Source organism: Lampetra planeri, chromosome 5, assembly GCF_965212315.1.
Source record: "Lampetra planeri chromosome 5, kcLamPlan1.2.h2, whole genome shotgun sequence".
NCBI lineage: Eukaryota > Metazoa > Chordata > Hyperoartia > Petromyzontiformes > Petromyzontidae > Lampetra > Lampetra planeri.
The window spans coordinates 6,627,001-6,652,065 of NC_136111.1; the positions used below are offsets into that span (position 1 = coordinate 6,627,001).

The 25,065-nt window shown below is 44.0% G+C and overlaps 1 protein-coding gene across 2 annotated transcripts; it reads left to right on the forward strand.

Annotated features, from left to right (window-relative positions):
- The first annotated feature begins 14,173 nt into the window (after positions 1-14,173).
- Positions 14,174-24,710, forward strand: C5H17orf67 (chromosome 5 C17orf67 homolog). 2 transcript variants are annotated; one of them, XR_013585474.1, is made up of 4 exons: positions 14,174-14,369; positions 18,153-18,268; positions 19,995-20,165; positions 23,052-24,710. XR_013585474.1 is itself a non-coding variant. In XM_078594249.1 (3 exons), exons 1-3 carry the CDS (start codon positions 14,288-14,290, stop codon positions 20,109-20,111), a joined length of 315 nt encoding a protein of 104 aa, XP_078450375.1. In that variant the 5' UTR covers positions 14,178-14,287; the 3' UTR covers positions 20,112-21,305. The 2 variants fall into 2 exon arrangements, 1 of the variants encoding a protein (XP_078450375.1); XM_078594249.1 differs by lacking the exon at positions 23,052-24,710 and having other exon boundaries at positions 14,178-14,369; positions 19,995-21,305.
- Positions 24,711-25,065: the final 355 nt, after the last annotated feature.

Here is a 25,065-nt window from a genome sequence, read left to right on the forward strand (position 1 = left end):
GATGATTTTATTCTTCGGGACATTTTTTTCACCGCATTTGCTCATAGTTGGGCAAACGCAACACAGCTGTTGAAGAACTTGCATTCCATCAGCAGCCACTCGGCTCCTGGAAATAATTAGAGACTTTCTGTAACTGGATATCCGGTCCACTGACACCACGGTGGGAGCAATTGGCTCCTATTCAAAACGTCCCGAGTTCAAATAACGGTCAAAAGTTCACTCAGCCCATCATTCTTCTGGGGGTCTGTAAAACAAGTACACACTTTGTGGGAGGTATACAGTAGTTTCCTCGTGTTTAAACTTGCCATTGCCATAATTGCCATCATCATCATTATCATCGTCAGCCATTGTCTACCACTGCTAGATATAGGCCATCCTCACCAGCTCTTACGATCCTACGATGCCGAGACTAATTTGACTCCCGCACATGAACTGATCTTATTCCCCCCTCTCCATGGTGGTCACCCTCGAGGGCGTGTTGCCTGCTTTGGCTGACATTCCACGGCCAGTTTCGTCCAACAGTCAACGTCCTTTTTAACGATGTGCTCTGTGCCCAAGTTCACTCGCTTTCCCAGACATCAATATGACCTCTCTAACGTGCATGTCCGATGAGCACGGTTGGCCATGTACGGTGCGAAAGAAGTTCAATATACATACGTACATGTTTCTGAATCCATGTTTTCCTATTTATGTCTCTCCGTGTAATCCTGGGTTTGCATGTTTATGCTTCTTTTGCGCACCTTTGACATTGTTTTACTTGAGTCAATGTTTCTTATCCGAGTCCTCGCTGGTAATATGCCCCGATTGAAAACGTTATTCTTTGGGCAAGCTGGCGTGCTGCTTGTCACCATGAAGTTCATGCTTGAACTTGATGGTGCATCATTTTCATCACAATCCACCTTCAGTAAATGCCATAAGGTATACAGCGCATGGTCAACTTTGTTTCAAATGGTGTCCACCCAATCGTTTTATTTTGTTTCGCAAAACTTTTATAGGTGATTGTTGTTTTTCTCATATTTGTTATGAATACAACTTAGCGGGCTTCTTTGTTACGTTTTTATTTACGTGTTAGTTACGTTCGCCCATCATCCTTTTTAGCAGTGTCCTGTCCAAGGCCACTTACTTTTCTTAAAGCTAAAACTGTGATGACAGTGCATCTTGTTTGACGAACTGTGCTCCTAATATTCGGTGAAACCAAAAATATATTTCGTTTTACAAATTAGAAGAAAACCTGTGGATGAAAAAAAGATACTCTTCAGACACATGCAATAATAATGTTCTGATATAAAAACAATCTCCGCATTCTTTCCCCTCAGAAACCATTGACGACGCGTTGCATTGGACTTGTGTGCTTACCGCAATATAAAAAACGAAAAATTATTTTTATATCCAGAAGTAAAAAAAAAACAACCGGGACAGTAAGCACGACACCACCACAGCCAATGTAAGCGTTCGGTCAAACAAGTGTGTTATATTTTGATTTAAAGCTTTCGTGACTGCAGGGATTCATTTTCTTGGTTCTTTCGGTAAAGTCACGTAGAAGGAAAATAATAAAATAATAAAAATATCAACCAATTAAATTCTCACGACGTTTCGACTGCAACACAAGCAATCATCATCAGGTGTGAAATCCACAGCAAGAAAATTTGTAAAAAGTGGCGTTTTTTTCTTATCCATTATTTTATTATTTCTCTTTTACGTGACTTTACCGAAAGAACCAAGAATAAGTATGTTATATATATTGAACTCCTCAACAAAGGTGGTAGAAATTAAGACGAGGGGGTTAAAAAAACAATTACCACCAAAATATTTCACCGACGGAACGCACTACAGCCCGAGCATTCGTCTGGTGTGAAAGGAGCCGTGGTTTTCCGCGTTCTTGATGAAGTGATGTCTGTAGTAGTGGCACTTCATCACCGGCCTTTTAACACACGCGGAGGCTTTTGTCGAAGGCGGAAAAAAAAAGAAAGATGCAGTGGAAGTCCTTTTAAACGGGGCCTGATGATGTCATCCTCAAGTTATTTTTTCTTTATTAAATTTTTAGACTCTTCGTCGAGTGCTTTGTGTCCTGCTAGGTGGGAGGCCGCGGAGATCGACGTTCCCTCGCTTGATGAGGTGAGTTTGAAGGAGGAGTTGCTAAATTACTCTGTTGGGATTATGCGTAGCAACCGTTGCCCCCCCACCACCCCCTCCTTCTGCGAAAACTTGGCAAGGAACCTTCCAGCAACAGATTCATGAAGCTCAGTGAAGCTTTCCTGGGCAAACCAGCTCACTAAGTCATAATAATGAGGGGCGAGAATAGGAAGGTGGAGGCAGGTAGAGAAGAAAATCAATTAAAGCCAATTATATGTCGCGAATCACATTACACCAGTGTGCCTGAGGACAGTTTTCAATCGGTGTAATTAACCTGCTTTGACGTGGATCCCAAATATGGAAATTGACAATTAATAAGGAACAACAGTCGGAAAGTTTGCGAAGACGCATGCTTTGAATGACACTGAGAGATGCAAAGAGGAACACATGAATTGGAGACATTGCATGTTAGAGACGTCGTTGACTGTAACGGAAAGTAAGTGAGCTTGGACAGGACACGCCACTCGAATGTCAGTGGTCGAGGCTAAAGATGCAGCCAAAGGAGCGATCATGCCTAAGAGCACAGTGGAGATGAACTAAGAAATCAGCTCCTGTACATGTGCTATATCGATTGTTGTACTGCAGGACCACGGGCGATGGTGATGACTTTGGGAGGCTTTCATCCAGCAGTAGATATATTATGGAGCGTGATAATATGTGGTAGATGTGTATGAACCTTGAACACTTGGGTTTGTTTTATTACCTGCCAATAAGCCTTCACTGCTCATTAGATGTACCTTGCCTGGCACAGGTACTGTCGTGATGGAATCACTGCATATTCACAAATTCCAACCTGATTTGTATTCATTGAGGCATTTTATCAAATAGTTCATGTATGCTGTGTATTCGAATTGCAGCTATTTATGGGGATATGTGAATAGTGATGTGCATCGCGTTGGGCTCTTGCCAGGTTAAATATTATCTCTGAACTCAAATATATTGTCTCCAGGAAATGCTGATGGCAGAGCAACTGCCTCGCAATTGAGTTAAGATCCTGGTCTTGGTTTGACCCAACCCATCATGCTCCTGGGGTAGATTAAAATGGGTTCCACTTTGTGCAAAGTCAACAGTAGGTGTCCTCTAGAGATAAGGCCCACATTATAGGAATGTGGAACTTTGTGCCATCTAAATAAATGAGCACTGCTCAACTATTATTTGACTTCTGAAATAAAATCACATCGGAGGAAGCAAAATCACTTATATAGAGTGACGGGGAGCTATCGGTAGAATGCAGATTGAGTGTTATTTAGTTTCTCCTACAGGGAGATTTTTATATCTTGATCAGGGATCCTATTTATTATCCCAGGAAACGTACCAGCGTTGGACTAGCGTTGGCATGTGGTTGGAGCCGTTGTACCAACGTTTGTCCAACATTCCATGTTTACTTAGATACGTGTGTACCTTATGTTGAACTTTTTTCGCACCGTACGTAGCCAACCGTGCTAATCGCAGGCGTTTTCTTACAGGTCTGCATCCTGATTTCCTTTATCCGCACATCATCTGCAAATGTAAGATTCATATCAATTGAAAGTTACCGGTCTCTCCTTCTGACACGCGGGAATTGAAATCGCTTGCGCAGTTAGTTTATTTTCTTTGAAATTACAATCTCGAGATTGCAAACGCCCCCCCCCCCCCTTTTTCGTTTGACCACAATCACTTCAAAGAGGAAAATCTGCCGCACGACAGCGCCACACATTGGTGGCGCGCGGGAAGCGATGATTACCATACGCGTTGAGTATCAATCACCCCGTGTGTGTGTGTGCGTGTAAATACTGTGCCTCCCCTAGGTCGAATCAGCCTCAAATGAGTACCTGCTGCGGTGTGTAAACATCGCCACGAGGGAGACAAAGGTGGTCGTGGCGTGGTTCTGGCCACTCACCCCCTCGTGTACCGTTCCGACCTTCATTGGTGCTCGCTAACAGCACTTGCCCCAACAGTCTGCTCAGGCTACACGAGGGATCTTTGTCTCTGTATAAACGCTGCTGCTGATAATAAAGATAAACAACGAGGAAGTGACTTCACAACTAGTCTATTTCTAGACCTGTGCGTCGCTGCAAGTTGCCACCGTCACACCACGTCTACGATTCTTGCGATCCAATGCCAAACGCTCCCAACAACAGCGAAGGCTAAAAATGCAACTTTTTTTTTGATGATACCGAAGAGCGGCGCCAGAAACGGCCTCCGAACCGTCTTTGTTTTCTGCCGCGACCTGTAAACACACCGTGCCGTGCGCTTCTCCATCGCATCCCAAGGTGGAGGGGGGGCGGGTGGTGGGAAAATATCGTGGCCATGAAGAAAAAAAAATCTCTCGCCGGAGCCGCAAAGCCCATGGCGCAGCCTCAGAGATGAATCTTTGGGTGCACGCTGAAAGGCGGCCAGAAAGGAAATTGCGGGAAGAATTGCGGCGATGGGTTAAGCAGCTGCGCTGAATGGGATTGGCAGTGGAGGAGACAATGTGTGGTGGGATGTAAAAGTCCCCGGCGCGACAAAAGGGGGGACATGCATTCATACGGAATGCATTCGAAAAAAAAAAACACTCTCCAAATAATGTTTCATTGGCTTCGGCTGCGGAGCCGCGAATCTATGCATTCCCTCCCGGGATAGACTCGTGAAAACAAATATTGATAGTTTTCCCCCAAAAGACATTGATGTGTTAATGGCGGTCTTTGGAGGGAGGATGGGGTTTATGTTGTGTTGCTTTTTGGCGGTTCATTTCATTCCCATGGCTTTAAAATAATGCTTGGGTGGGTGTTAAGACACTTTTTTAAGTAATTTATCTGCGACATGTCTGGCAGCACACGAAGGTCTCATAAGAGAATACAATTTTAATTCTGCGGAATTATGTACGATGACCCCATTGTTCATTTACACGCCGGCCAAACGTTAAACGATTCACACACAAAATACACAAAGCCCAATCGCTGCATTTTGTGTTATTGTTAGACTATAACAATCGATTTTAATACATCAATAGGTTTTCTATGGGGAGTCCGTGAGTGTACTGTATATGCGTAATTGTTTTAGATGACACTCCAACTATATTAATGCATAAACACTTTAAGTAAGGAAAATCATGAGTTAATCTCCCGGCGATAGAGGTCGTGGTTTACTAAACTGCAGAAGCTGTGAACAATGTGCAAAGCAGATGCTACATTTCAACTGTCATAACAGAGCAGAATATGAAATCATGGCAGGACTGGTGCAACAAATGCGTTATGGGCACATCGCAGTACAGTATACGGTATTGGGGGTGGATCGCCTTACCCCCTCCCGGTGATTTAATGAAGAATTGTCACGATTTGATTCAGGATGTGTTTTGTTGACATTGTGGTGAATGATAGCGCCCCCTGTGATTGCAAGGGTGATGTGACACCCATTATATACGACATACAAATAACAAGACACACACGTTGATCCTTACATGATGCGTGTTGATGAGCTTAAAGATCGACAATGATCAACGGATCGATGCCTTCCTATATCCCCAATGCGTGTCCCAAATGCTTCCACTTGGCATTTACTTAGTAGCAAACATTCGCACTGCATTATTATTTTGGAGGAGGGATACGTGGATCATGCAGCAACAATGTTCCAAGACATTCGCAAGCCCACGAGGCTACGAGCTGGCCAGGCGTTGACAATACGGCAAAGGATCCTTGAATCTATCTGTGAGGAGTTGTGAGTGCTGGCCCCTTAAAATTTCCTCCCATCTGAAAACTGAGCATCGAGATACTGTGGGAGAAGGCTTCTGGCAGAGGTCGCAAACAGGTTTTGATTCCTTACCCGTACCCAGCCGCACCAGGGTCGCAAATGGGTACCTATACCCGGCCGGGTACAGGTACCCGTTCCCTACCCGTACCCGTACCCTACCCGAAATGAGTGACAAACGGTTACTCACCAGTGACTCACGGCCTACCCGTACCCGGCCGCACCAGGGTCGCAAACGGCTACCCGTACCCGGCCGGGTACGGGTAGCCGGGTATCGGGTAGGGTACAGGTATCGGGTACCCGGTTGCGACCTCTGGCTTCTGGTAAGCGGCACTTCTCGAGTGAGCCACGTGACTCGTGGCCTCCTCTCACCCATCCGGCCTCATCACTCGATTTCATTTTCATCCGTTTGTCTTAACATCACGAGGCATCGAAGGCACCGAACCAACTCCCCCGTGGAACTTTCCTCGCCTCTTGAGAAATACAATATTTAAAATACTTTTAAAAAAACCACGCTTTAATGAAATGTACTGTCCGAGCTGCCTCTCCCCCTGCCCCCTTCGCCCCTCCCCCCTCCTTCCACATCCCTCGCCCCTGGGCGTGGCTCCCCGAGGCTTGCCGTGACGTCAGGGACCACGTGGTGATTTACAGGCAACGTGAGATGAGCGTCGACAATTAGAGCCGTAAAACATAGTTGAAATTTTTTTTTTCACGATAGAATATAGTATTGTCATCAGTATGACATAGCTATACCAAGTTTGCAGTCGATACGACATTGGGAATACGGTTGAAATTGAGTTACAAGATTTTTGGATACGACGACACATACAGTAAGTTAAATAAAAGCGTGTAAAAAGTTTTAAAATATATGTTTTGGATTTGTTTTTTATGATAGAATATCGTGTTGTCACCAGTATGACATACCTACACGAAATTTGCAGTCGATAGCTCATTGGGAAGTGTGTAAAAATTGAGTTCCAAGATTTCTTTTTTGAGGATACAACAGACGAAGTGGGTTAAATCAAAGCGTGTAATAATAATAAAAATCGGTTGTGCCGGACAACTTGGCGACGGCATTAAGAGTGCGAGAAAGACGCGGTCGTTCCATCCAACAGCAACAAAAAAACGACGAAAAACTACATCTTCCAATGGCGAACAGGGGCGGCAGGGAAGAAGGCAAGAGTGGGATTATCCAATCTTCTCCCCTCGAAAAAAAACCCACACACACAGTCCGATTTCCCACGGGGAGAAGTCCGAGCACCTCCTGCAAAGAACTGAATTGAGCAAAAAAAAGTTCACAGGGGCCGTCCATAAATGACGTCACGCGATTTTGGACGATTTTTGACCCCCCCCCTTCGTCACACGGCGTCACAAAAAGTCAGACGCCCCCTAAAATATGACGTCACAAAGCTCTGCCCCACCCCCCCCCCCCTCAAAAATAAAACATGCTTCAAATCGCTTTAAACTATTGTCATTGTAGTGCGTATTTAATGTGCCGCTGCACTCTGATGTTGTAGCAGAAAACATGTATTATTATTATTTAATTAAGTAGAACGTGTTGTCTATATTTATTTAAAGTTGCGCATGTTTATGTGACGTCACATTTCTCAACCCCCCCCCCCCTCGTCACACATCGTCACAAATGTCTGAACCCCCCCCCCCCAGGTGCGTGACGTCATTTAGGGACGGCCCCACATGAAGGGCAAAGAACGTACTGTATAGCCCTGCCCCAGTCGCTCAAGCACAAGTAGATATATTCTTTCACACCCCAATCGGAGAAACGAGAAGCATACACAGGGTGCTTCAACATTTTTTTTAAAACACTTCTGAGAATTTGCAACAATGCCACGAGAAATGTGCCTCCGGGCTTTAGGAAACCACCTGGAGAAGATTCCAGGCGTGTGTTGACAATGATGGCGAACAAGTGAAGACTCTTTGACTCCACTTGTGCGCAGTGGCTCGCCCTGATGAGGGGAGACAGCTTCCCTCCCTACCGCCGCTGATAGAGAATGCCAACTCAAGACCTCCCGCAAGCCCTACTCCAAGAGACTCGGAGGAGAATTTTCTGGAATAAAAAAACATCGGACGTCATTTAACACTCGCTCCCATTGCCATGTCGACAGTTGTCATCTACGTGCGACATGGGTGGACGATGAATGGCATGCAATCCCCACTCTCTGCCCTCAACCTTGTCCAAACACCCACTATTGCGCACTCTCTACGATTCGCTCGATACCCACTGCATCGAAACCCGCAGATGGCAGTGAGGCGGTGGCCACCAAGAAGTTGTCGATGCAAGGATTTTGCCGGTTTCCAGGTCAGGTTACGGGCTCTCAAGGAACATACTTGGCATTTTGGAAAGTGGAAATGTTTGCACATTTGGATGTATTTATCGTTCTTGTATTGTTGTCTGCTTATTGAGCTATACGCGGAATGATGGATTCACGTTTCAATGAATCAGCTGTAGTAGTGGGATGATGATACCAGATCGCGTAGCACAGGCACGCATCACAACATTGCGACGCACCTGCAATTAATCAGTTTAAGATTAAATTAAAGTAACTACATCATGGGATCTTCTTTGCCAGTACCAAAATATGTTAATAGGTTTTTCCCCTTTTTTCTGGCAACAAAAGAGGTGTTAAGATGTTTGAAACACCAAACGGAAACCTTTTTACGAGGAATCATGTCTGCATTAACCACAATGCTTGTGGTCAGAATGAAAACAAAAAACATACTCTGATAATATATGCATTGTCCTTGAAACTGATTGGTCTACACCAGAGACAGCTTTCTTTTGAGCCTCGGAGTATTTTTTTTGTTTGCATTCTGACCACAAGTATTGTGGTTATTGCAGACATGATTCCTTGCAAAAAGGTTTCAGTTTGGTGCTTTAACATCTTAACACCTGTTTTGTTGCCAGAAAAAAGGGGAAACCCCTATTAACTTAAAGTAACTACTTTCAGAAAGTGTACGAGTAACTCAAATTAAGTAGACAACTCAGAGAGAAGACCCAGACTATTATAGCTTTTCAACTCGATTCCTTTGTTTTGAACGTTGCTCATATTGCACTCGTTTTTAAACATTGTATATATTCGGTTTGCAGTCACTTCCTCACTGAGGAATGATCTCAAACACCCCTTGCGCTGGCGCCGTCAGATGTACTGCGTGGGAGGCGCAGAATAAACATCGAGTGCTGATGAAGGCGATCATCCTCACCAGCTATCAGAGCGTTGCTGCACACACGCCTCGCCACCCCATAACGGACCGAACGACATCCGAACGTTATTTGAACGGAACCCGTGCCTGCCTGACCCCCCCCTCCCCCTGCCCACCCTCGTAGATGAAGTTCTTCTCAGGAAGGAAGCCAACCGAGACAAAGATGTTTACCGCCATCGGCCGAGTGGCTGCAAGCCGCAGAAAGAAAACACTCTGGCGCACGGGTGGCGGCTTTGTTAATACTTCGACTTTTAAAATGACGGGTTCTCGGGAACAAAAGAAATACACGGCACCATAGTCTGGGTGGTCATTCCAAACAAATAGACTCATAGTCACAGCCACAGGAACTTCCTCATCTGATAAGGTCTTCTCTGGACACTCAATCACTCAGCGGTGCAAAAGATTATTTTAAAACATTCACAGTTATTTTTCTCGGAGTGCACAGAGGACGTTCGAGCACCGTTTCTGTCGGACGGGGATACAATATTAACCTTTTGAGCCATCGTTTCGCTGCCTGTTGAATAGCAGTTACTAGCACGGTCCTCTGTGTCATGGGTGGAAAAACCCGATTTTTTCCAGCGGCAGGCATCGGGTTTTTTCTTTAATCCAATTAAACCCGATTTCGGGGAATTAAAACCTGGTTTAATGAATACGAAACTCTGATCCAAGGCTTAGGCTGCTTCTTCGTCGGTGCTGCTATCGTACTCGGGGCCGTCGGGCACGGGGTAGTCGTAAAATGCGGGCAGGTTGGTCTTGATGAACACGAGCTTCTCCACAATCGTGGGCGCCAGTGAGTTCCTTCGCTTGGAATGGATGAAGCCCATCGTTGAGAAGTGCGGTTCTGCAATTAGAACCAATTAAACCGGATTCTCCCAATCTCAGATGATCGGGTTTAATATTAAAAGACAATTAAACCCGATTGTAAAAAACCCGACTGTGCCACCCTTGGGCTGTGTACGGTCAGATGATTTTGACCGAGCCAGTGGTGATGTAAATTCGAATGATGTTCCTGACCGGTGCAAACAATAAACCCACATGACTGACACGACATGGCGATGCCTTAATAATCTGAATCATTGCACGAATTATAGTTGAGTCTTTGCCTAAAACTATGTAAATTGAAGAACCGTTTTTTTTTCATTTTGACCCACCAAAAGGCGGTGGACATGAGGTCCGGTGGTCAGAGCGCTGAGCTGACACTGCTGGGAGCTTGGGTTTGAATCTGAGCAGCTGACCGTGGGTTAAGTTACCGCTCTCAAATTCAGTTAGATGATGGTCTCAGCCAGGTCACCAATGACTGCGTAAAACAAACCTATCATGGTTATGCAATTCCTAAATTCCAGCAGGGAGAATTAAAATATCATTCATCACAGTGTGACAGTCATGGAATGCGTGGAGCTTGAGAGGGAGGTTTGTGCCACTCTTAACATGGCACAGTGGTTAGTGCCCTGCACTATAAACCCGTAAATTAGTTATATTACCAGCCAGGGCAAACGTCAGTGGTGGGTGATATCAGCACTGATAGTGTTTCCACCCTTTCACCAACCGGCCCTGACCAGCATGGCGAAGTATGGTTAAACAACACATGACTTACACAGAATGGAAATGCCTTCATCCAGAAGTTTATGGACATAAGAAAATGATATATAATATAAAAATAGTAGACATGTTTCGTCATCGTCGTTGGCAGTTCCTCGCGGTTCGAGGATGACGTCCATCAGTTTTGGCGGTGGCTCCTGAGGTGGTCGAGGAGTCCATGTCTGGCTTCCTTTTCCTATCTGCTTTTTTTTGGTGGCAGCGATCCACTTTGGCGTCAAGACGTTGGGTCTCGAAGTAGGCCCGTGGCCTGGTGGACACTGCGGCACCACCCTGGCCGGTTAGACGCGTTATACTTGTGCCGGCGCTGTTATTTGCAACTAGCTTTTTTGCCCGTCCAATGAGTAAATCTGAAATATTCAATTGAAAAATTGTTCAGCTCATGATTATTAATGAGGGGGGAGGTTGCCCCATGTGGAGTGACGTCACCCGCTAATGGTTATTGGGAAGGGGTGCGGCATGTGGAGTGACGTCACCCCCTCATGGTTATTGTGGAGGGGTGCGGCATGTGGAGTGACGTCACAAGAAGTGACGTCACGCGCGGACAGACAGACATTTCTGGGTGATTATAGTAGGTAATATCAGCCTGCTCGTCTGATGCGCCAGTGTTTGACGTGGAACATGTTGTTCAGAGACGTTTGCAATTCAACAGTGTAAAATGTGCACATGGTGTACTTAATGTGTTTTTATTCGATATAATGTGTACATAAAGCACTCAGCCTGTGTGTATTATGCATTATTTTGGCCAGCACTGGTTCATTAAGCTTTGCTGGTTATTCTCGTAATTTACCTCTGTTATCATTGGTGGCATGCGCCAAACGAATGGGTCCCATAGGCAGACTTCGCTGCAGGGAGCACTTAATGTAGTTCCTCAGGAGCTGTAGATGTTTTTTCGCAAAATGCACCGCTGCTTTTGGTACACGTTTCGCTTGTGTAGATTGAAACATGTGGTTTTCTAACCTGCAATGTTTTTTTTTATTGGTATGATGAGTTTTATTATAAGTTACAAATTTGATTATGGGCATGATACAGTACCGTATGTAACTGTTGAATGCATTATGTAACTGACACATTCCTTCTGCTTGTTATTTTCAGTATGCGCTGACTTGTACGGTACGCGAATGTTAGACATGGCACATCTCAGAGTGCTGTGCGTCACCGTCCGAGTGGATTATTCCAGGTGAAATGTTGCTCACAGTCTATTGGCAGGTAGTGGGGTGTGGTGTGGCTTTTCCCACGTCTGGCCAGTGTGGATGAGTAGGCCAAAATACCCCTCTAGAGGGGCTGTCTAAAGTTGTTTTTATAAGGGGCGATATAGGACTCCCTCGAGTTGAGGCGCTTCTGTTGTCAGTTATGTGGCCAAGTAATTGCAGGGCTGCACCCTTACCGAATAGTTTCTTAGAGAGCTTGCACTACCTTCAAAACCTTCAAATGTGCACTTTGGTGTTTGGTAAATTCACGTGATACACACACAGTACTGTAACATAACCATTCAATGCATTGTGCTATTATATTTGCAATATCAGCTTACTCGAATGATACGCCAATGTCAGATGTGGAAAGATCGCAACGTGTTGTGTGTCGACACTGTTGGTGTGAACTATTCTAGGGCACATGTTGTTCAGGGTCTGTGTGAATGTGTGAGTTGGACGACCCTTTGAATGCTCACCACATGGCACCTCTTCCAGTGTTGTCACGGGGAGCTGGAATGAGTAACGAGAGGGTCCACGTGGATCCCAAGTTGAACGGCAAAGCTGGAGAATATTCTGGAATGTGATATCTCGTGCCTTGTGCAGGAGAATGACTTTTAATCTTTCTAAATCAAGCGCTCATAAAAAAAATATATAGCATGAATTGAAGTGATATTTTTGTCGTTTATTTGTCGCACGGAATTGAAATTTTGTGGTTAAATTTAGTGAATTGTTTGCTCCAGCTTGTACTCGGTTAAAATAAATAAATGGAAATAAAATCCGTGAATTTATTTTTAAGATTTTATTTATCAATAGAGTATAATCAGCAGCAGTCGCAGCCAGGATCAATCCACTGCTCAACAAAGGTCTCCGGAATCTGTCGACGTCTCTCGCAATCCTATGATGTAATAATACCACTTGCACACATTTACAATATCTTATATATAGCAATCGCTACGTACATTGTCATCATTTTACAACTTAAAATTTGAAATAAAATTAAGGAAAAATGTGTTACTGCCTTTTAATGATTTTGTGTTGTGTAATCTAAATTGAATACAAAACATATGCAGTACACTAGATTAAAATAAATCAAGGGTTGTTCAATAAGAAAATATACTTTTAATAAGCATCGAACCTATGTCAATGTGACATCAGTAAAATTGCAGAGCGAGTGGGGTTTTGATCTGGTACTCATGGCCAATACTGTATTTTAAAATATTTTTTCCACAAAGTGGTAGACATCACATGATGAAAATCGGCATCATAGCACCCTTGCACAACTGCACATAAGCAGAGTAGCAAGCTCTTATTTGCGTGTATCTTTGCAGGTGTTATGGTGATTGAAATCTATGAAAGAATGCATTTGTACAATAAAAATGTGTGAAGGATGGCAATGTTTTTAAATTGGTGAAATTGCTGCAATGGTGACAGAAGTGATCGGCTTAGTCGATGCTTCAACTACAGTCAACGTCACGTGTGTGGAGAGGCTGATATTGCATTTCAGCCGAGTAGGTGTTTAGTCGTAGGGATGAGTCTGGGAAGAGTTCATGCAATAATCCATGACAAGTTGAATGGCCAAAAGTGTGGCGATGGAATGCTGTCATCTGAACAGAATTTGCATTTCCTATGCCTCGTTGGCCGAATTTCTAGATGCTTCAATGCCGCAGCTCCACCCGTGTGTTAACATCGCCACGATTCAAACAGTGTCATATTACATTTATATTCTTTGATAAATTCCGCTTGTCTTTCCACCCTCAAGAAAGACAAAAAACGAATACAACTCACTGCTATTCTAAGTTGCACTTGTGCAAGGGTGCTGTCATATTTCATCTTCCATCTGACAACAAAATCTGCTAAAGATATGTGCACAAATACAAGGGTTATAATCCAATCAGCACACAATTGCACTCACATAGGTGGCAATATAATTTACAGTGAAATTAATTATTGAAGAACTCTTGTGTTATAACTATGAATGCCAATATTTACTTACAGAATGTAAAAAAAAACATTTCTAAATATTTTTTTTCTTTTACACTGGGGATTAAACGCAATCTCTTTCCATTTGGAAGACAGGCAGATGCAATCTTAATGCATACTGTATACATTTGTATTAAAATACCTGAATTGGCAACATGGTAATACGTCTCTTAAGTCAGCATTTAAAATATGAATGGCTAAAAAAGGCGTCGCCCTTGACATTGCGACTGATCCACCACGTTCGTGACATAAACACGCCACCGACAAGGGTGTTGTGTGTGAAACTTGACTTGAATGTTTAATGACGGGGGCCTTTTGGCAGGCACCCGACAGAACTCGATCACTCTGCCAGTGGCTCGCATCTGCGTAATACCTTAAAGGCAGCCAGGAGAGGGAAAGGTTGCAGAGCGCGTGGAAGATTTGTGCCACGTGAAACGTATATCCACCGTGCTACTACAATGAACGGGAGCAACTCGCCAGCCAGCATGCGTACGATCGTGGCGCTTGCCTTGAGCGCCACTTTGCTGTTTTTAATGGCAGGTAAGCGTTCAGTGTTGAGCAAACACATTTGGCGATGCTGCGTTGGCAGTGGTGCATACGCGTAAATAACGACGACGACAATCAACACATTCGTCAATAACACTGGGTGTGGCCTTAAAAGGAAACTATTTAATACAGCGAGCGGTCCTTAGCTTTTACTGCAGCCTGTACCGCTTTGGTTCTCAAGCATACAAAAATGTATAACGTTATTAAATACATAGGTTTTGATTATACAAATTAGGTGTACTTACGTGCTAGTGCTTAATTTGTGTTTTCGATTATTTACCTTCCAGAAAAATCTGGAATGTCTCGGCTCCCCCCAGAAAGGGCATCTCGCACCCCCAGGCGGTGCGTGAACGCCAGGTTAACAAGAACCACTGATTTAATAGATGACGTTTCGGACAATGGCCCTTCAGCATAGCTCACGAAGAAGAATCATTGCCCGAAACATCACCTGTTGTATGCTTGTTCCTTTCACGGCAGTGGTCTTAACACATCGTTTGAGGTTTCAGCGTTGAGTTTGTGGCAAGAGATGATGGTTTAACATTTGCGATGTTGTTTATGTCTGGATATAATGATTCAGAAGTCAATTTAGGTGTACGTTTTTATTTTTTTGTCAATTGTCGCATAAGAAATTAATTAATTGTTTGTTTGTGTTTTATCCATAATGGTTTTATTTTATCCTGATGTTAACGTGCGTATGTTTATACTGATTCGTGACTTAAGCTTTCAATACAAATGAGCAAATATTACTTATCTGTGTAACGTTACAGATAATATAAGTTTTTTAATTAGATGATCACAAACATTCTAATGTAATATGCGATACAAAATTATACTCAAGACACTACTCAAAAATATTGAAATTTTCACGTAAAACCACCACTTTATAATATAATTTTAATACGAAAGTGCTGTATACTGCAATCGTGTGACATTAATACTGAGCACCTTTGAAAACACAATCATTAAGTAATTGATCATTTTATTACGAAAATATAATAATTATTATTATTATTGAGACTTTTATTTATGAGCAAATAACAATCAACTTTGACCATGGATCTTATTTTCTCGTCAGACTTCAGATTAAGTCCGTGCAGCAAAAGAGACGGAAATGTAAATAAAATATTTCAAATGCAATGAAAAAAGGTAAAATAGAAAACACAAGATGAAACAATTTCCAAAGATAACTAATTAATATGAAATAACAAATTTTTTGCTTGCGAAATATGTGCATTCATCATTTCCAAATGACGGGTGCTAGCAAAATTTTATTTTAAAGTGATGGAACAGATCATAAACGTAGATAGATGCAATTTCGTTCCACGTGTGAGCGACATCGTATATGAAGGAACTTTGCCAAATGTATTCTTACCTTTTTGGAACTGGACGTAACATTTTGGTGGCATGTAAAATATAAATCCATTGTTATTAATTGAACAAAGACTGAAAATGCACAAAGAAGCATGGAGAGAGGCATGCTTGAAATTGCATTGGTACAGAAAGAGGAATACACGGATTAGAGTGCATAGGCAGGTTACATACACGACGATTCAAGCTCACTTTAAAAAGAAAGGTCCCGGGATGGAATGCGTCCGAGAGGACTTGACCTAGGAGATGGAGCGATAACATCAGCTCGTGTGGCAGGGTCTTTGGTGGATTTTTTCATCGCGGGATTGTATTGGGTAGCGGCGGCTTGGAGAGGCCTTCATCCAGCAGTGGATTGATCATGGTCGATGATGATGATATTAGAAATAAATCATCATAATTGAAAATCCATAAGCTACAACATCTTGCTAAAATCATGGACCACAGCCATAATAGAAAAAAGATGTGATCATCACTGAACCACTTGGGTGTATTTAAAAAATAAACTTATGTTTACCTGGGTAACCACTGCAACGTAGCATGACTCTTAGCAACATGAGTTAATACAGTCCCGCATTTCATTATTTAAAATGCACATGGAAATTGCTTTTACACGTGCTTCGCTTACTGCAGTGTTTCCGCATGCGAACGTATATGTATGGTTTGTATATCCGGCGTGGCATATGATCTCTTTGACAATAAGAGAGTATCAGCAGTCATCTACAACGAATGGCTTTAATTGGTCATTTCCTAAACATGTTTCAGCCTCATATATTGATGCTACAAGCAATATTAATGTGTATCATTTAGTGAAAAAGTCAGCAACGGTTACTTTATGGAAATACTCATCCCCGTCATGGGAATTTAGAATTCCCACCACTGGCTCAAGGCTGTAAGCAGTAAGTTAATGCCTATTAAGTGTGGGTTTGGCTTTGAATTATAAAGTTGATGAGGGTTTTTTGGAAACTTACACATGGCTTGCTGGCTTCCTTCCTTTATTCGGAAGTCACTTGAGCTATGCACTTTTAAATCTAGATTGAAAACGTATTTCTTTAGCACTGCTTTCTGTGCTTAGTTTGTTGTCCTTCCTCCGCACCTCCGATTAGCACGGTTGGCTACGTACGGGGCGAAAAAACATCAACACACATGCATACATTCCTTCCATATAAATATTCATGAAAATTCCAAAAAATATTTCCTAAATGATTCCAACATTCCACACATTCTGGGCCGAGCTTCCATGTAACATGGACGTGTAAAAGTTGGCACGGACTTTATAAGGCCACAACGACCTCTAAATATCTCAGGGTCACCCAGTGAAACACTAAGAGGGAAGATAAGCTCCTGTTTCACCATAAACTAGAAATAATAACAAATTAGGTTCACCAGCCAGTGGGCCTTCTGGACCAAGGCGTTCCAACAGAATTTGTCTCAGCAGGAAAACATCCAATCTGGTTTATACTTATCTGGGTCTCTACAGCAGAGTGTGGTCTGTTAGAAATGCTCCTGGGTTGCTTGACTTTAAAAAACAAGAGCCCTCCATGAGCACTATGATGCCCGGTCATTTCAGGACAGCAACACGTGTACACAATGTTCTGTTAATATTGCTTCATATTCAATGTTGGATACGTTATTTTATAGTTACTTTTATTTTACGATAGTGAAACAGGACTTTGTTTATGTAATACTGAATGAATATATGCAGTAAAAACTTTAATTGCCAAAAGTTCTGCTACACTTTTTTAAAAGTTATATTTTCAAGAGGGCCGTGTTGCGTGTACAGTTTTTTTGCTAAATTGTTATTGATTATTTTTCTAAAAAACTTTTTTTTAATGTTTGTAGTGGTGTGATAGTTGTGATAATGATGATGCTGCAAAGGACCTTTCTTAAGCAGGCACTGCAGGACTGCCACTGTAGTGTATAAATTGTGATAGTCTTCACTTACCTAGAAAATTCACACCGAACCTCAAAAGAGTCTCAAAAAGTTCTAGACATGGGTCCTCTTGCATTGGGACATTTGGATACCGCAGTGCAGTGCTCACAGAAAAAAAACACACACATACGAGGGGACGTCACTCAAGTTGCCACACAGATAGATTTTCAATCAATTGCTATTTTACCACCTTGCAGCCCACGCCTGGCATTCCCCAGGCAATTACGAATGGAGATTTGGTTTGATTTGCAGTGCCGTTGATTTCCTTACTGCGTAGGGGTTTCGCAGCTATACACACCCCCGATGGCGTTTGCAGGTTGCACCGCGTGTCGCTCGGCGCGTGATGTCCGACGTTTTCCCTCGGAGCCTTGTAGAAGACGCTCCCAAGCACCTGGAGCGACGCGTCTGGCCCTGAGAGCCGGGAGCGAAAAACACCGTCGGACAAGCGCGCACAAGTTGCTTTGTCCCGTTCGTTGCAGAGTCGACTCCGATCCTGACGCAGGAGCAGGCCAACCAGATTCTGCGCAGCAAGCGCAGCCCCCCGGACCACGGCTACCCCAACCCCAAGGCTGGGCACGCCGATGAGCCGATGCGGGTACTGCCCTGAATTTCACGTATTTTTGTTTCTTTACAACAACAACAACAACAACAAAAATGTTGGTTGTATTTTATCCGGTTTGTTTTGTATTTGCTTGCTTGCTTGCTATCGGCGTCATGTCACGAGACAATAAAAATACCACATCGGATCTCACACACACACACAGAGAGCAGCGCAAGCCTGCGTGTCAGACAACGGCACACAGACGCGGATTTCACGGAGCTTTTGAAGCGACCTCTGGTCAAATAAACCCCCGTGACTCTTACAGGCGTGGGGTGGCCCTTAAGTCAATTGACTAAAGTAATATACGTGTACACATGTGGGTAGACCAGTCACACATACCCCTTATAAACCAGATAAGACCCCTTAAGATGGTCTCATTTTCAAGGAAGAACTCTACACTGGATCAATATTATTCCTGTATTCACATTCCTTTCACCTAAGATATAACAACACTGCTGCCAACACTCATCATATCCCGCTTTTAACCATCATTGGGATGTATAAGTATAAAATACCAATATGATGAAACGTAAAAGTAATCGACTGGTAACAGGTATGTATGTTGAACTTCTTTCGGACCGTACGTAGCCAACCAGTATGTAATGGCGTACTCTCAATCGCTGCCTTGCGGGCTCTGTTACTCGAGCCCCTGGTTGCTGCTGATTGTGGCAGTGGTGGAGGAGGCTGGCGATGGGGGGAGCAGTGCGGGGTGAAGTGAGGCCGGGTTTCACAAGCAGCGTGATTCATGCCTTTGCTGGTTTATTAGACCGCGCTTTAAAGGCCCCCCCCCGCCCCCCAGCCGTACCGCACACTGGACCATCCTTTGTCCACTGCTCTCGGTGGTTTAAAAAAAGCCCTTTGAATTACAACTCCGCGGCCACGCTTTGCCGTCTGAACCCAGACCAAGCATCCATTCTGTCTGTTAAGCGGCAGCCGCCTCTGTGACGCAAACGCCAACCCCGGAGGCACCGGCTGCGCAGTCGTCAGTCTAAGTGGCAGTTTTAAACATTTTGGGTCGCAAGAGTTCAAACCGATTAATTTATAGCGATCCACCGGTTTGATTTATGAACGTGTACTATTCCAAACAAATAAACAAAAAACTGCCCCTGCCCCGTTCTCCCTCCATCCCTCCCCAACCAATTCACCACCCACACTGACCAGCGTGGTGAAATATGGGTGAACAACCCCCACGACCGACACGGCAGGGGTGGTGGGGCTGGGTGGGTGAATTCACCCAGCAGCGGCATGCCTAAGAGATCAGTTGGCAAGTGTTATCAGAACCGCTTATGGGCCGGTCTCTAATATCACTCCGGGCCTCCCGTGGTGCTGAGTGTGCGATGACATCGGCACTGGGAAGACAACGATGGCTGGGCGTGATGGATGATCCTTCCCCACACCGCGACCCCCTTGATGAGGGCACCGTGCGTGGGCCTTAGCGGCTTCTCGTTAACGGCCTCGACGGATTGCAAGAGTCGATACCAAGTGGGTCGGCAACCACAATAACAAGAAGAACGATTTTTGTTTTCAAATCCGGTACAAAAAAAAGACCCCGAAATATTTGAAAGGCCCCAAATGCATGCGAATACGAGACACGGTGGTCCTTCATAAATAACGTCACGAGGCAGCCCTTTAAAGAGCCGTAAGTTTGCCGACCCCTGGGCTATAGGACAGCGGGGGAGGGGGGAGGTGAGGATGACATTTGTCTGTGTGTGGCGCGCAGGAGTACCTGATGCACCTGCAGGTGCTGGAGGCGCGTGTGGAGGAGCGTAACATGGAGCACTGGCTCAACCCGCACTGCCTGCCGCACTGCAACCGCAACTACGTGCACCCGGTGTAGACGGACGCCCGGCACGCGCCACTCCCGTGCCAAGGAGAAGGGAGAGGGGGGGGGGTCAGTTGTGTGTCTGTCTGTATGTACGTATGCCAGTTTGTATGCTCACAACAACGAGCGGAGCGCCGGTGGGGATAAAACACAGGAAGTTGGCACAGTAGGAGGCACAGATGGTACATCGGCCAGTCATCTTGGTCAGTCGTCCCATGGCACCTCTGGGTCTGTCCCGTGACCTCCTGCCGGCGGGCGTTGGACACTTCACGTGGCCTTAAAGTTCACATAGCCTGGCACAAGCGCCGTGGTGACGTCACGGCCACTTAGTGGCGAATGGCTGTTGTTGTTGTTGTCACGTATGCTGAACTTCTGTCGCACCGTACGTAGGCAACCGTGCTAATCGGAGGTGCGGGGGCGGGGGATATAACAAACGAAAGGCAAAAAAAAAATGCACGAGTCCCAACGTCTCGATGTGTCAAGTTTTTGGGACGTTGCCTCGAATTCCTTTTGCCGTTATTCCCCCCCAAGAGGAGATGATTTATTTTTATTTGAGCGATGCTGGCTGCTGATGCCGCGTTTGCAATGCTGCACGAGCACCATTTAAACAAAACCAAAACAAAAACTGAACACGTGAGTCAATAACAACAACGATAACAACTGCGTGGCCTTAAAATGAAAGGTATATATTGAGAGGCGATGTTTCGGGCAATGAACCTTTTTATTATAATACGTGAAAAGTGAATAGTGGAGGGGTGTAACGATTCGGGGATTCAGGGTTGAGTTCCAATTCCAGAATCAGATGGGGTTTTCTCTTTTTTTTACATTGTGTTGAATATAGCGGCCTCTAGTGGATGCAAGGATTACATGAAGCCACCTACATGCACAATATACAAATAAAACTGATATTGTTTTTCATGTGTGGGGGTCAATGCATGAGCATCGATGTTGGAAGTGAGAAATTGATGGATTTTCGCACTCGCCCCCTCTGGTAAATTCGATCTCGTTCTCTAAATCACGATGTTGCCCATGCAAGGATGAGCATTGTGCATTCTCTTTGTGTTTCAACAACATTATTCCTTCCTGGACAGTGGGTTTTATTTTTTGATAGTCAATCGGATTGCATGTAAAGTGTTTTTTTAACGATACCTAACAGTTAAATACAGTACTGTAATCTAAGTCATTAAACACCAATTTAACTTTCTTAAACGTACATTACAGAACGTGTCATTATTGTGTTGAGGTGTTTGATGTTCAACGTTAACTATTTGCTACTTTTTTTTAGTTTTGAGTCTTGAAAAAGACCGTTCGTTTCAGTGGGGCCTAACCTTATTTCGCTCTTTAGACTTGCAATGAATTGCGTGATACTTTCCATCACGTGTAGGCGTCGCCATTCACGGCAACATATAAAGCATACATACGTGTTCTGGAAAGAAACGTGGTAATCAGTTGCATCACGTGATCATCATCCGTCATCATCTAACCACTGCTGGATAAAGGCCTCTCCAAGCCGTCACCATCCCACGAGGTGTCGTTGATACAACGATCCATGGCTCGCTAGCACCTGCACACACACAGATTTCACCGCTCCGTCTCCGCCGTGTGGACGAAACTGACGGGCTCGTTCTCTGCTCTGGCTCCTCTCGATCATCAGTCTCTACCACAGCCCCGTCACCCCTTCTTGCGGTGTATCCTACCCAAGCCCATGTGTTCCTCTCTGGGTCTCTCAATGTACATTTCCAAGCGTGTAGATCTCCACGCGTCTTTTGCGCACTTTTCAGCATTCGTTTCGTTTTCTTTGGCAGCGTTCATTATTTTCTGAGCCACGCGGCACAGCAGGGCAATATGCACATTGTGAAATGCAGATATCGCTGATGCAAACCGGAGCTCTGCACACAGTGCCACGTTTTTCAAGAGGCATGACAGGCAGCAGAAGGCACTGCTAAAGCGCTGGCGGAGAGAACTTTTTCTGCAAAATTTTGGCAGCGAAAAGCTGAAAGCGTTGCTACTATTTCAAGTGGATTTGGCCAAGTCAATTTTTTTTCCAGTTGTCAGTAAAACATTTCAACATGAGTTACACGTATTGTTGCGTTTTTGTTTCTGCCCAGAGATATTCGCAGTAATATGTTGTCAGTAAGAAAGCATAAGTCAAATGTTGTTTTGACAATTCGTTTTTTTGTAAACCGTTTAACGCACACTTTTTTTTTACAACTCTGCTCTTGAAATGTAAAAAAAAATGTACACAAACGTTTATCTCGTATTAATGACTTGTCTGTGTTAAGCTATGCACAATTAAACAAGATAATGTTACATTTGGCGGGCACCCAAACACATTCCACACTTCCCTCGTAAGCTATGTTGCTTTTCATTTCGCCGCAAAAGAAAACCCGCTGTGTTTGGGTTTTAAAAAGAGAATGCTCCATGTATTTGAAGGTAATGTGTTCCAAATTATGATTACGACTTTAATAATAAACTCTACTGCCCGATTTCCTTTCTGCTATAAACAGCCTCCACGTCTCCCTTCCATCCCAAGTCTATTGTCGAGGATACAGGACAATAGACTTGGCTTTCCTCTTCAGTTCACAGTTGGGTGGTACTCATCTCCTGTTTACAGCCCTGAGCCAATGGTGGCATTTCCACATTGCTATGGCAGGGACGCATCTTTCCAAATGACAACCACTGTTGTCTTTCACATAAAATTGGTTGCAACTCCGTCACGCGTTTAGAGTAATGTGGCTTCTGTACATTTACACGCGATAAGCCACTTCGTTGAGCGTTACATAACTCACCGGGCCTTACCTGGTAAAATAAAAAAAAAACATTTTACCGATTTAGTTTAATTAGTTTTAATTCAGTTAATTAAACACAACAACAACAACAAAAGCCCATTGTCAGCGCGATGGGTTTGCTGGTCGGGAGCTTTTGTGTTGACGTCGTTTTTTTTCTCTCTCGCAGGGCTCACTGTGCCAAGACCGACGGAAGATGTGAGAAGAAGTCCCCCGCGCGCGGTATATAACCGCGCGCGAACGCTTCGCCTTGGTGATCGCTCAACTCGAGCTCACGCTGGGTGAGAGGCGTTCACACGGGGCGAGGCCAGTTCATGTTTTGTCATTATTCAGCGCATAATGCAATGTACACAAATATACATGGTATTTTTTTTCAGGGTTTTTCAAACTCCAGTCCTTGCGAGCCACCACGTTTACCGATTCACCAACTTGCTCATCCCATTCAAATACAAATGTACTCGTTTCACCCTGCACGCGTCCGATGATTGTTTAACACGTCCCACGTGCCGCGCTATGCAATTAACGCTGGCTGGGTCACGTGGAACACGTGCACACACGGACACGAAAACACGTGTACACACACTGAGATTTCAATCTTGATTTGAATCGCCTCTTAACGCAGATAGCGTTACGTGGAACGTGTTTAACAATCATATGGCTTGTACAGCGTGGAACGAGTTCACGTGTATATGAACGGGAGGAGTAAATTGGTAAACATGAGGACTGGAGTTTGGGAAACGCTGCATTATTCACTGCATATTTACATACTTTTATCACGCATAAAGCAATGTTCACACTATACATTTATAAAATACAAGGGTGATCCATTATAGTTCACTGAATACCCACCCTCTTACTTCGGTCTGAACGTGTTTGTAAGCAAATAAGACTGGCTACGTCAGAGAAGGTGCATCGGCAGAGTGCTTAATGATGTAATGAGTCGATTGTGATTGGTGGGAGAACGGTGTAGAGGCTCTGAATAACGATGTAGTTGTATCTGTCATTTTTCCCTGTCACCCTTCACAGTAGTGCTAGTCGACGTCTTGGGAAGGCCTTTATCCAGCAGTGGATCGATCATGACTGCTGTTCATTATTATTTTCAAATGATATCTATAAATTGGATCTCCCTGTATATTTACATATTTTTAATGGCTCAAATATGTACTATAACCCTGATGTTTATCTAACATAGTCTTTTTTTTGTATCTCGTGTACACAGCAAAATGTGTTGTGGAAAATGTATCATTCTTTTAAAATACATTCATAGCAATTGTCACGTTTTGCTGTTTGTGTTGTTCGCTGTCCTTCCCCCCGCACCTCCGATTAGCACGGTTGGCTACGTATGATGCGAAAGAAGTTCAACATACATATACATGTTGCGTTCTGATAAATCTTGCTGTCGGTGATGTTACAGCGGACACTTTGCACTTCAGCGAGGGACACGACTGATAAACTCACCAGAGAACTGCGTGTTTACCTAGGGTAGTAATTGAAGGCGGACCTAGGTCTACACGTTCCTTCGGAGTGGGCAGGTAGGAACTTGGTTGGACAGCGCATTCGTGCACGACAGACAAATATGCACGACAGATAGACACATAATTCCTGGTGGGCAGTGTGGAACCTGTTGTTTTTACCTCTAAAAAAAGTATGACATAAAGAGGCGGACGAGTGGAGGATGAAAGTGCTTTTGGAAAACTAACGTTTAACAATGAAAAGCAACTTACCAATGTGACTAAAGAAAGACGGGGGGTAATCAGGGTATAGCACCTGATGTGACACGTGGCTCGAAAAACATGGACACTGACAAAATAAATGAATTCAAATACTATGATCCCAAGTCCTATACTTTCTACCCTCAACCCGCACTGACCAGGGTGGTGAAGTGAGTTGAAATAACCCCGTGACCTGCACGCATGGAGAAAACCTCCTCTAGCAGTGGATTGTCAAAAAGGGCCCTTTAGTATATGGATTATAAAACAACGCCACTCTCATTTCACTCGTTGATGTTGAGCTTATAAACAAACCACAACACTTTCGATTTAAAGCTTTCGTGACTGCAGGGATTCGTCTTCTTGGTTCTTTCGGTAAAGTCACGTAGAATGGAAATAATAAAATAATGAAAATAAAACATAATAAAATAATTCGCACAACGTTTCGGCCACAACGCAAGCAGCCGTCCTCAG

What these genes read in the sequence shown, in the direction of transcription:
- C5H17orf67 (XM_078594249.1), top strand. Translation starts at nt 14,288, where the DNA reads ATGAACGGGAGCAACTCGCCAGCCAGCATGCGTACGATCGTGGCGCTT. An exon ending in TTTGCTGTTTTTAATGGCAG is followed by an intron (nt 14,370 to 18,152) that starts GTAAGCGTTCAG and finishes CGTTCGTTGCAG; the next exon opens with AGTCGACTCCGATCCTGACG. An exon ending in ACGCCGATGAGCCGATGCGG is followed by an intron (nt 18,269 to 19,994) that starts GTACTGCCCTGA and finishes TGTGGCGCGCAG; the next exon opens with GAGTACCTGATGCACCTGCA.